The 12,911-nt window shown below is 39.6% G+C and overlaps 1 protein-coding gene across 1 annotated transcript; it reads right to left on the reverse strand.

The window, feature by feature from the left end:
- Positions 1–6,020: 6,020 nt before the first annotated feature.
- Positions 6,021–9,963, reverse strand: IL17A (interleukin 17A). The gene is made up of 3 exons (XM_015070104.3): positions 9,780–9,963; positions 8,451–8,653; positions 6,021–6,978 (listed from the first exon to the last, which is right to left on the reverse strand). Exons 1-3 carry the CDS (start codon positions 9,804–9,806, stop codon positions 6,741–6,743), a joined length of 468 nt encoding a protein of 155 aa, XP_014925590.1. The 5' UTR covers positions 9,807–9,963; the 3' UTR covers positions 6,021–6,740.
- Positions 9,964–12,911: the final 2,948 nt, after the last annotated feature.

Genomic DNA, 12,911 nt, shown 5'->3' on the forward strand with positions numbered 1-12,911 from the left:
TTTTTGACCAGTTAGGTCTTTTTTTGGTATGTTGAGTTACTCTGGAAACACTGACAAACAAATAATGGTAAGCTTTAGGGTATATTGTTTGGGTAAATGCTATAACTGCTCAAATATATGTGCAGTTCCTAAAGTCTTAATATGTTTTGGTGTAAGGTCATCGCTTGATATTCTGATTATTGAAGTATTATGTGTCACAGAAATGACTGGATTACCTCGTCAATTGCATCATAATGAACTCTCATATTACATTGTTACCCAAGTCCATTTTTGAGTCATTTATTTATAGTTACTGTTCTGAAGCTCTTACAAAACATGTTTCATCTTCAAGGAGATTTATAAAAAGGACCTTTAAGATAAATATAGGAACTTGAGATCTTTGAAATCCTTAAATTAAAATGAGTAAGAATTTCCAGAACTAAAAAACTGCATTCACTGGACAAAAATTAGGAATATTGAACTAAATGAACTGAACAGAATGATTCTGTTGGTTAAGTGTCCAACTCTTGGTTTCAGCTCAGGTCATAATTTCACGATTTGTGAGTTCAACCCCCACATCTGGCTCTCTGCTGTTGTAGTGGAGTCCACTTGGGATCTTCTGTCCTCCTCTCTTTTTCTGTCCCTCCCCTGCTTGCTCTCTCTCTCTCTCTCTCAAAAACAAATAAAATACAAATTTAAAAAATCAATGAACTGAGGAAGATTATAGTTTTTGTGACACTTGCTTTAAAGTATTGCTGGTTCTCAGAATAGAGAACCCAGAAATGCACCCACAAATGGATGGCCAACTAACCTTTGACAAAGCAGAAAAGAATATCCACTGGAAAAAAGACAGTCTCTTCAGCAAATGGTGTTGGGAAAACTGGATAGCGACATGCAGAAGAATGAACCTGGACCCCTCTCTTATACCATACACAAAAATAAACTCAAAATGGATAAAAGATGTAAACATAAGACAGGAAGCCATCAAAATCCTGGAGGAGAAAATAAGTAACAACCTCTTTGACCTCAACCACAGCAACTTTTTACTTGACATGTCTCCAGAGGCAAGGGAAACAAAAGCAAAAATGAACTATTGGGACCTCATCAAGAGGTCATTAAGATAAAAAGTTTCTGCACAGCAAAGGAAACAATCAGCAAAACTAAAAGGCAACTGATGTAATGGGAGAAGATATTTGCAAATGACATACCAGATAAAGGGTTAGCATCCAAAATCTATGAAGAACTTATCGAACTCAACACCCAAAAAACAAATAATCCAGTGAAGAATAGACACTTATCCAAAGAAGACATCCAGATAATTAACAGACACATGAAAAAATGCTCAACAGCACTCATCATCAGGGAAATACAAATCAAAGCCACAATGAGATACCACCTTACACCTGTCAGAATGGCTAAAATTAACAACTCAGGCAACAACAGATGTTGGCAAGGATGTGGAGAAAGAGGAACACTTTTACACTGCTGGTGGGAATGCAAACTGGTGCAGCCACTCTGGAAAACAGTATGGAGGTTCCTCAAAAACTTAAAAATAGAACTACCCTACAACCCAGCAATTGCACTGCTAGGTATTTATCCAAAGGATACAGGAGTGCTGATTCAAAGGGGGCATGTGCACCCCAATGTTTATAGCAGCAGTATCGACAATAGCCAAAGTATGGAAAGAGCCCAAATGTCCATCAACTGATGAATGAATAAAGAAAATGTGGTGTATACACACACACACAGACACACACACACACACACACACACACACACACACACACACACACACTGGAATGTTACTCAGCAATGAAAAAGAACGAAATCTTGCCATTTGCAACAACATGGATGGAACTAGAGTGTTACGCTAAGCAAAATAAGTCAAAGAAAGACAAATATATGATCTCACTCATATGTGGAATTTAAGAAACAAAACAGATGAACATAGGGGAAGGGAAGCAAAAATAAGATAAAACTTGAGAGGGAGACAAACCATAAGAGACTCTTAAATACAGAGAACAAACTGAGGGTTGTTGGAGGGGTGTTGCATTATGGGATGGGCTAAATGGGGGTTAGGCATTAAGAAGGGCACTTGTTGGGATGAGCCACTTGTAAGTGATGAATCACTAATTTCTATTCCTGAAATCATTGTTACATTGTATGTGAACTAACTTGGATTTAAGTTTTATTTTATTAAAAAATTTTTTTAATAGTGTTTTTATTTATTTTGGGGGAGGGACAGAAAGAGAGGGAGACACAGAATCTGAAGCAGGCTCCAGGCTCTGAGAGGTCAGCACAGAGCCTGACGTGGAGTTTGAACTCATGGACCAGACTGAGAGATTATGACCTGAGCTGAAGTCAGATGCTTAACCGACTGAGCCACACATACTCCCCAGATTTAAATTAAAAATAAATAAATAAATAAATAAATAAATAGAGTACAAAGAAAAATAAAGATAAAAAAATAAAGTATTGCTGGTTCTGTAATGTTTGCTCTTCTAGATAAAGAAAATTTTCTTTTAAGATACCTGTGACACACAGAAATGTGATAAAGTATTTATTTGTAAACAAACTGAAGTGTTTAACTTTTCTGTCTACCTAAACCCTCTGAAATTCAAAAACTCTTAAGTGAGTATTCTTTCTTTCATGGCAATTACAGTTACTTGCATAAGTTCAATAAGAATATGTTCTCCCTGAAACAGGATACCATTGGAAATACTGGTTATTTTACCAAGTCTTTGACTGGAATGTTATTTGAGAGACATGCATAGATTCAGATATGACCATATAGCTTTAAGGAACGAAGACTGACTTTTTTGAAGCATCAAACCAAGAAAGCCCCTTGGAAATGTTGGCCTGATACCTTGCTTAGAATTCCCATCAGCTTTACCAGGTGAGTAAAGAATGTCACTTTGTGACAGGTGCAGGGATCTCAGCATGTTTAGGGACCTTGAGAAGAGGAATTCATCTAAATCAGCAGGTATTTCAGGCATGTTTGATGGCAAGTACTTCTCTTGGTTTCTGGCCTGGAGAGGCTATTAAACATTTAATCTAGATTCTTTATAAAAAGGTTCAGCAAAGCAAATTGTGGAAGATCTATATGAACAATTGCTGTTCTTGCTGAGCTTATGTAAATAATTATGCCAAGTTAAAACTTGACTTGTTTTGCAAATGAATTAGTCTTGATTTGGCTATCTCCCTAAAAGGGAGAAAAGGTATACACCTTTATGGATGTTAAATTTTAGCTTTGATTGTGTATAAATGTTTGCCTAAACTGAACAACCTGAGGTAAACTTCAGAAAATTTGTCACAATAGCACAGGTATGGACAATCTTCTTGCTTGTTATTCTGTGGGGATAATAACAGGACCCCACAGGCATATGCGTATTTAAACAACTGAAAAATGGGATAGATTTCCCCCAACAATTGTATATGAAAATCCTTTTCTCACCATAGATCTATCAATAGATAAAGACTATAGTGCTTTATTAAATTACTTGCTTGAGGTCGGGTTAATTCATAAATTTCTAAGTGAATATGCAAACCATGTCTTCCCTAAACCTGATCTGACAGTTGCTAGAAACCCACCGCATATAAACCCAGGAAGCATGGTTCATTTAAAGGATTAAAAGTTTAATACAGCAGGGGATTTAATTCCAAAATGCAAGGGCCCCTACCCGTTCTTATTATGTATTCCCACTGCATTAGAGTTAGAGGGACACTCTTCATGGGCTCATATCAAGAATTAAACTTGTACCTCCTTCACAGGAAATCAATGAACAAACTAATGTGCCTCCTTATTCCTGTGAACCTCAAACTTCTCTTCAAACAAAAATAAAGCCTGTACCTTTCTTTTCCATTCTCCTTTCTCCAATTTATCCTAATAATTCCTTCTTACAGTGGGCCATTCAAAAGGATCACTACAGACATTTGAATTACAAATCAGAAAACCCCATCTGATTCCTCCTACCTGTTCCAACTCCATCCGAAGACCCTTCAAGCCTGACATCTAAGAATCTTCTCATTGGCAGACACTGGGTTTGTAATTTACTCTATCCATTAACCTATATTTTTCTTGTTTCTATAAAAGTACCTCTTATTAATTACCTAATTGCTTACTAAACAAAACAGAGTCTGGGGGTAGTCTTATCAGTAGCCTAATCTCCAGGAATTCCCTATTGTCTTAATGTTAATGCTTTGCTAGAGAGAAAAACAACTTTAGCTTGACAATAGCTAGGCCTCTGGTAATCTGTGAGTTTTCTTTAGGATATGAAAATCCCTTTAAGAAACTTCCTCTTGACTTTATCTCCCCCAACTCCATAGTATATAACCAGTGCAGCTTTCTGCCCATGGGTGCTGTCCCCGTGCTTTAATAAAATCACCTTTTTTTGCACCAAAGACATCTCACGAATTCTTTCTTGGCTGTCAGCTCTGGACCCCCACTACCACTCCAAAACCCAATCAGTTGGACTGGCCTGAGAATTTCCAGAGGCCTCCAGAAGTAGGGCAGTGCACTGGGCCATGATGCGGGGACAGGGTGATGAAACCTGAAACTACTCTGGAATTGAATATGATTTAGTTTTTATTTTACTTGGGCTCATCATTTCTCATACTTGAAGTTTGTTTTGCCTCCAGTGGCTTTTTTCTGTGACCTGGGGAGCGATGGATCAGAGGCCAGGAGCAGGAGGGTTAGTCCTGGGGTGTGGCCTGAGGAAGAGAAAAATATTCCTCTCTAGATCTCTAGTTGGCATTAATCTTCAAAAGAAGCCTGAGTCTGGGGAGAGATTGGAGATTCTAGTCTGGAAACATGTCTTCTCCCAACACTCCCTCCTTCCTGTCAAACTGTCGCAGGATTCTTGACCTCAGTGTCCAGGGTGACTGGTCTCACCGTTTCCAAGAATCAAGAGGTAGACACACAATAAAATGAGCAGCAGGCAAAAGTTTATTAGAGTATAAGATTAGAAAGTAAGATTGTATGAAAGCCCTTTTTGCAGAGAGGGAACATTCGAAAGTGAATGCCTGTGAACTATGGGCAAGGGACTTTGTTTTATAACGTTCCGGTCAACCCCCCTTCCCTTCTCCCTGTTCCTTCTCAAGTTCTACCCTTATTGCCTAGGTAACTCTAAATGCTTAGTTATTCCTTTTTAATTAGCTCGTTTCCATTGTATGAGGGGTAGTCTGTGGTATGAGGGGTAGTCTATGGCCATACTGTTACTTGTGGGTCATACGTTTTATAGTCTACTAACTTATTTTTAGTTAGGTCTTTTGTCAAGTTCCTGAGGGGATTCTGAGGGGGAGTAAGTAGTGTCAGTTACATTCTTTTTTTTTTTTTCTAAATGTTTTTATTTATTTTTGAGACAGAGAGAGACAGAGCATGAGCAGGGGAGGGGCAGAGAGAGAGGGAGACACAGAATCTGAAGCAGGCTCCAGGCGCTGAGTGGTCAGCACAGAGTCCGAGGTGAGGCTCGAACTCACAGACTGTGAGATCATGACCTGAGCTGAAGTCGGATGCCCAACCGACTGAGCCACCCAGGCTCCCCAGTGTCAGTTACATTCTTAAGAAAAACCTTAAGCCTGAGGGAGTTTGCTTTTGGTCAGAAGCTCCCAGCATGGTTTTAAAATATGTGTTTTTCTCCACTTGGGGACCTCAGGTCATAACCTTTCCCTTTCTGGCTATTTTACCCTAAGTTATCCTGTCCTAAAATCTCAGGTCATAGTTTTGGGAGGGTCTTGTCTTTTCTCGGTAAGATCTTTAATAATGACGGTCCCTTTTCCCAGAGCCATTATTTTTATTTGCTAAATTCATTTTGGAATGTTCGTGTCCACAGCATGGGCTAATAGTATGAAAGCCTCAGTCCTCTATTGTCTGGAAGGCTTATAAAATTGAGTACTTGAACTTGGGGTAGATGGGATGCTATTACTCAAAGGCATGCTTTGTTTTGCTCTTTCGGCAAATTTCCATACTCTTTCAAATGGGAAAGAGCTGAGCTCTCTAAAGTACTGTTAATGAGAAAAAATAAGGAGACAAATTTTCTTCCCAAACTTTATTACAAAAATATTTTATTACAAGGGTTTAGCAGAGCAGAGTCAGACTTTGCCATCTCTCTTGTGAAACCTCAATAATTTACAAAATTAAGTTAATAAATATGAAACTAGGTTTGGGTTTTTTTTTTTTTCCAGCCATCTCATGCATTCCTAAGACACAAAGAGGAGAAAATCCTATATCCATATGTAGTACAAAATCAGAAATTTTTCAAATGCCATTTAACTCTCTGTAGGATTTCCCTAGACAGAACAGGTAATCACACTATTTCACCTTTCTCTAAAGATTTAAGAAACATAAATAGATCCATAAATAGTTCATATAAATAAAAGTTTTACCTTTTAAATAATAAATTCCCAAGTCTGAAACCTTGTCTTAAATAAAATACAAAATAAGGCATGTAATTCATTAAAATGGAATCTTCTACCCCAAAGTTATCTCAGGGTCTATTAAATACACAAATAACTTAAAGCCCTTAGAAAAGCAAACAAAAAGTAAATTGTTACTCAGTCAAAACTCCCATCTTTAGGGAGAGGGAATGATCGTTCAGATTCTATCTCTGGACAAAAGTGTTACCTCTGAAACTTCAATGGATGAACTAGTTTAAGTTTTGCTCTTTCGGCAAATTTCCCTCATGAGTTTGGTCAGAAATGGGGCTGGGTCTACTCCCCAGAAAGCCTAACTAGTCTGGGAGCTGGGGCTAGACAGGAAACTCTTACACCACGTGGCGAACAATGGGGGTGACACAGGTGCAGCCCACAGTCACCAGCATCTTCTCCAGCCGGAAGGAGTGGGGACAGTGCCGAGACTCCCTTCGCAGAACCAAGATCTCCTGCTGGATGGGGACGGAGTTCATGTGGTGGTCTTCCTTCCCTTCAGTATTGACACATCCCCAGTGGAGGCACTTGGCCTCCCAGATCACAGAAGGGTATCTCTCAGGGTCCTCATTCCGGCTGCAGGGAGACAAATGCAAGGAAGAAAGTGAATACCTGGTAAAGCAGCAGGAAGGAAATCAACTAGGGATAGACAAAGGGAGGCAAATTCACAAGGTGACAAATTACAGGCACTGCAAATTCCCTGAGTGCTGCCAGTCTGAAAAAACAGTTTGGGGAAAAGTTAGATTTTTAAGCACGTGAAATGTTAAGGAATAGCATGATCAGTGTTTCCCAGTTTCTTTGAAGAATGAACCAAATAAGATAGGCTGAGACTGCAGAAAGGATTTAAGTTTGATATAAAGGATGATTTCTTAAGGTAAATCTGATAGACAAAGACCAACGGAATCATTTAGAAATAAGATAGCCATTTATCTCACTTCATGAAGTCTATCTTTGAAACAGGGAAGGCATCAAAATTTTATCTGACAGCACAGTCATGGAACAGAATCCAGAGCTGACTTGAAGGGCTGGAAACAAAAGCTGAAGTGCCTCTAAACTCTTCTCCCCCTCTCTCCTCTAGCTGAGTGAATGACCTGCTTTGACTTTTGAACTATTCTTAGTAATGGGAGGAGGAGAAACCCCACAGTCAGGTGAATCTATATAGGCACCATGTAACTGAGGCTTATTTGCATAAAATCGAATCACTAAAAAACATTTTGTATCTAATCTTTATGGGGTCAAATATTAGATGTACTAAAGATCAGCAAATATAGGTCTATTGGTGATGTAAAACAAAACTATCTATCTCAAAAAGGGGTGGAAATACCCACCATGTTATTTCCCCCACTGGGATTCAAACTATCTTAACCCATTGCTAATATGACCAAAAAAAAGGAAAAAAAAGGTACAAAAATCCAAGTTAATTACTAGTAATTTTCAACCAATCATTTAAATGGTAGTTCTGGTAAAAAGAATTTAAGCATTAATTTTCTATGATACATTTCTATTTTTTAAAATAAATAAACAATAGGGGCACCTGGGTGGCTCAGTTGGTTAAGCGTCCGACTTCGGCCCAGGTCATGATCTCACGGTTCGTGGGTTCAAGCCCCACATCAGACTCTGTGCTGACAGCTCAGAGCCTGGAGCCTGTTTCCGATTCTGTGCCTCCCTCTCTCTCTGCCCCTCCCCCACTAGCACTCTGTCTCCCCCTGTCTCAAAAATAAATAAACATTAAAAAAATATATTTTAAATAAATAAACAATAGACTTAGGGTGTCCTAAATATTAGAATAAGGACCGCCATTAATTTGGGTGGGTTTTTGGTGTCAGTGACAATGAAATCTAATGGATAGGTGTTCTCTGGTAGAGGTGGTCCTGCACTCTGTCAAAGAAGTCTATAGAATGTCATTTGAGAATCGTTGCTTTGCACAATGGCCCTTCCAAATCTGACTCATGATTCTAAGTAATATCATCCTCAAGGTGATTTAACTGGCAGTCTGATGCATAAAAGATAGAACAATACAGAGATTTTTATCTGGCGCCATTACGTACTGCAGGCTCCATGGTGAAGTGGATCGGCGGTAGTAATCCAAGGGCCTTCTGGAACTTTTATTCCCGTTAAGAATATTCAAGTTGACCTTCACATGCTGAGGAAAATTCTTGTCCTCGGTAGTTGGGCATCCTGGATTTTGTGGGAATGCTATTCCTGTCCTCACTATAGCCATCAGACAGAGCAGCAGCAGCAGTGATGGGAACTGAATGGGAAAGAAGAGAGAGGTGGATAGCATGAGAGAGATTGGATTAGCATGTGGTTTTTGTTAACAAATTTTGATGATTATTGTGTTCCTAATCATAGAGAGCATACTATGTTCTAGGACAATCTATAATAAATTTTCAGATCAGTTAGATGAAAAACTGGTATTATGACCAAAGGTTAAGGTTAAGACCATGGAGTGTTTACCAGTCTTGAACAGTCTTCCTTGGACTCAGAAGAGACACATGTTTTTACTGATTGGCAGTAATTTTAGTAAAAAATGGCAAGTCATCACGCTGTTGGTACATGCATCTCTGTCAGGTCACTGGGGTAATAAAGGCCTTGATTTTCTGGGAGGAAATTGTCTCCTGAATGATTGTTCTCTGTCCTAGCATTCTGTGAAATCCTATGTGAAGTCCAATGTTCCCCTTAAAAGAAAGGGCTGTAGAAAAATGTGTGTGGTATCAGTATTCACCTGAGAAATGCTGGGCAGAGACATTCAACCCCAAACTGGCCCCCGGTCCCCCTTGCGTTTTCTTATGTATATTTTCCAGTTTTTCTAAATGCACGTATATTGATTCTGTAATCAAGTTGGGTTTCAAAAGATGCTTTAAGTTAAATATTTCAAAAATATAAAGACTATTTGCTCTGAACCATAGTAACATGTGTCTCTATTAGAATAGATAGGTTTGGTGTATGAGACTATGGTGTAATAACAGGATAATGGGAAGGAAATTCAGTCCTGCAACTAATTAAATCCTCAAGGATGGCCTTCCATTTTATTTTGGAATAAGAAAAATGCTGTGGCAGAATTCTATCAAATCCCTTGTACTGAGAAAAGCAGATTTATAATAAACATTCCTTCTCACCACACAGCATCACGTGACACTTCTCATGTGGTTTAGCCCCAATCTAGCTATCTTTCAGTTTTAATCTCATCTTTCAAACTGATGTGTATCAGTCCTTGAAAATGCTATAAAGTGGATGAGTATCTACCAAAGCTTTCATTTCCTATCCTATATATGCAGTATATCTCCATGGTTAGAATCCAGAATTTCATGGCTGCATTCCAGAAATATTGTCTGGTCCAAATAAGCAAGAGCATTGTATGTCAGTGCAGGACTCACCATGGATGAAGTTGTCCCAGGAGCCATTGTAGTTTCTTCCACCTAGCTGGAGAAGGATGAGATTGTGCCTGCTGGGAGATGGATAAAATGTAGCGTGAGCTTCTCCCTTTTTATAGGACTTTGCTCCTCTGTGGTCACCTACGTTGGTGTGTTGAAATGGGTTCAAGGGTGACACCATTTTAGTGAAAAGTTCCGTCCTCAAATGAGGTCAGAGAAGAACCTCCCCTTCATGACGGGTAATACCTCAGAAGGAAAACGGAAGGGCAAAAATTCATGTTTCGAAAGATTCGTGTCTTCTCTTTGGTCTTTAAGGAACTGTTACTTGTCAGAAGCTGAGCAAAGATGCTTTACTTATGAGCTGATATCATTTATTTATGGCCATATATGAAGCTGCCGTAAGAGCTATGCTTTATTTTAATGGCTCATGGGAAAATAAATGTTTGACACAACGTTCAAGACTTCTGGTATCATGTACCTTGCTTTCCCATTTGATAATTCCTTTCCTCACCAGATTCACTGCCAGATATTGTGGAGGCCATTGTAGAAACTACTCAAGGTCTCACCATATAAACAAACAATTGAAAAATGAATAACTAATTTAATGATAGGAGGATATATTATTTCATTGCATTAACACCTGCTTTGTTGAATGTTTACTCTGATCAGGAAACTAATAATTAGGTTCAAGAGACATGAGCTTTACTATTAAAGGCATGTCTAACACTGCATGTTACCAAGCAACTTGTTAACTTGTGCAATTCTTCAGGAGGAGTGAGATGGATATGAAGGAGTGGAGGAGTATAGCCGTACAAAGGAAGGAGTTGAGAATGAAGATAGGGCCTGAAGAAAGGTGATGGAAGTAGAGATAAGGACGGCAATGGAGAGTAGAGAATGACAGGAAGGGAAAGGAAGAAAGAGGAAGGATAAAAATGAAAGAGAGAAGGAAATGGTTCTCTCCTTCCTTTTCTCTTCAGTCTAAATTAAATGACTTCGATTTCAGGTCCTTGAGAATAGCTCTCCCTTAGGAACAATAAAGACTAGCATGGGGATGATAAAGATGAGGGGTCAGGGGGTACAGATGTGTCTGGCCACATGTCATCCTCTCTCTGCCCCCTCTACCCAGTGAAGTGAATGATGGCTCCCAGGTCCTTGCAGCTGGTATCTCATATTATACATGATAATGTAGCAGTGCTCACTAGCAGTTCTAACTCAACAATTGGGGTATATAAGAAGTCTGCTGGACCTTGGGCCTGTTTGCCCTGAGATCCATTCCTCCTTGCTCTGCTCTATTCTGTGTCTCAGAGGATTGACCCCAAAAGCTGTTTTCTTACTCTTCTATCAGCTGATTTCCAACTAGATTCAGCCAAGGGGAAATTGGACAGAAGAGTGGGAACGGGGAGAAGGAAAGGGGGGAAGAACAAAGGGTACTTACTATGTCTTCTGGAGCAGTGCTTGTTCTTTTTATCCCTCTAGCCTTAGGATGGTAGTAGCCTCTAATATCAGTCTCCGTTATTATGGTAACCGGTTCCTTGTATTAAATTTCTTCTATTGCAAATGCCTGAAGTCACTTCTGTTTTCTTGGTAGACCCTAAGTGATCAGTGAGGGAGGCCACGAGCAGCTGATCTCAGTGGCAACAGTAGATGAACTTGATAAGTGAAGCAGATACAGATAGAAGTGGAAGATATAGCTTCTCCTGATTTCCCTAGTTCTGGTGTTGATATCATCTATTCTTGAAGGCATGGAGTCACTATGAGCTTTCTAGTTCATCATCTATATGTGATCAGGTAGCAGTCTCAGAAGCTGCTGTGTCTTTCACATCTATTCCCTATTCTCAGAACTGCTCCATTCCTAACTTAGACTCTTACCCACTTGAACTATTTTAATAGTCAACTTTGCTCTTCCCAATTGCTGCTTTATATCCATCTTCAACATTCCTACAGTAATCCTCAAAGCATGGTTCTGATTGTGCCTTTTCTTGTCCCATTAGCTTGCATACAGAACAAAATACAAAACCTTGAGCATTTCAAGTAGTATTTGAGTTAGTGTTTGAGATGTGCAAACTTTGTAGCTTTGCCTCCCACCATGCTGTATGAACTGGGCTCATGGGGTCCCGATTGTCTTCCTTCTAATGTCTACATGCTTTTTTGTTAAGGTATTATCTCTAAAATGCTCTTCTCAACCTCAAAATGTTGCTAGTCCTTCCGGAACCTGTTCAAACGTGTCTTGTAGGTCTGGAGGTCTTTCTTGATTTCCTTAGTTGGAATGAACAACTCCCATAACATATAACTTATACATACATCTCTAGTCATTTTTGCTTCATTTTGTACTGTGTTTTATTTGGCTGGAGAAAGTATTGGAGAGCTGCCTCCAATACTTCATCGGGGGAAAGCTGACTCTAGCTATTCTCCCTACTTCCTGCCTCCAGTGAAATCCAGCCTGCGTGCCATCATTTGAAATGCCAACTCTTAAAATAAGAATGGGGAAACAGGAGCACCTGGGTGACTCAGTCGGTTGAGTGTCTGACTCTTCATTTCAGCTCAGGTCATGATCCCAGGGTTGTGGGATCAAGCCCTGCATAGGGCTCTGCTTTGAATGTGGTGCCTGCTTAAGATTTTCTCTCCCTCTGACACTCTCCCCTGTTCTCATGTGTGCTCTCTCTCTCTCTCTATAAAAAAAAAAAAAAGGGAAAAAAAGGTAGGTTTTCACAAAGGTGTATTTTGAAGTGGTGGTCAGAGCTGGGTATGCCCAGTCTTAAGTAGCACTGGTTTCCCAGATGCATACTTGAGCTGAAAGCCTGTCCTTCCTGGAGGAAAGATCAGAAGCACAAAGATGGTGTGAAGAATGGGGAGGGCCCTTCCTCTGTATTTGTCTACAGAGGCAGCTGGCTCAGGTTTGGGTTGCTGTTGAGATTGGGGGAATGCTACACAGAGAATTAGGATGCCTAGGACACTGGACAAGAAGACACTTGTGTATTCAATGGCTCTCCCATTAACTACCCATGCCTTTGGGTATCTCATGTCTTTGAGGCTTAGTTTCCCTCTTGATAGAATGAGTTTTTATATCAGGTAATCTTTGATTATTTATGAATTTTCAAGGAAAATTCAAGGAAATACAAGGAAAATAGTAGGAGA

Source organism: Acinonyx jubatus, chromosome B2, assembly GCF_027475565.1.
Source record: "Acinonyx jubatus isolate Ajub_Pintada_27869175 chromosome B2, VMU_Ajub_asm_v1.0, whole genome shotgun sequence".
Lineage (NCBI taxonomy): Eukaryota > Metazoa > Chordata > Mammalia > Carnivora > Felidae > Acinonyx > Acinonyx jubatus.

What these genes read in the sequence shown, in the direction of transcription:
- IL17A (XM_015070104.3), bottom strand. Translation starts at nt 9,806, where the DNA reads ATGGCTCCTGGGACAACTTCATCCATG. An exon ending in CTGGGACAACTTCATCCATG is followed by an intron (nt 8,654 to 9,779) that starts GTGAGTCCTGCA and finishes TTTCCCATTCAG; the next exon opens with TTCCCATCACTGCTGCTGCT. An exon ending in ACTTCACCATGGAGCCTGCA is followed by an intron (nt 6,979 to 8,450) that starts GTACGTAATGGC and finishes GTCTCCCTGCAG; the next exon opens with CCGGAATGAGGACCCTGAGA.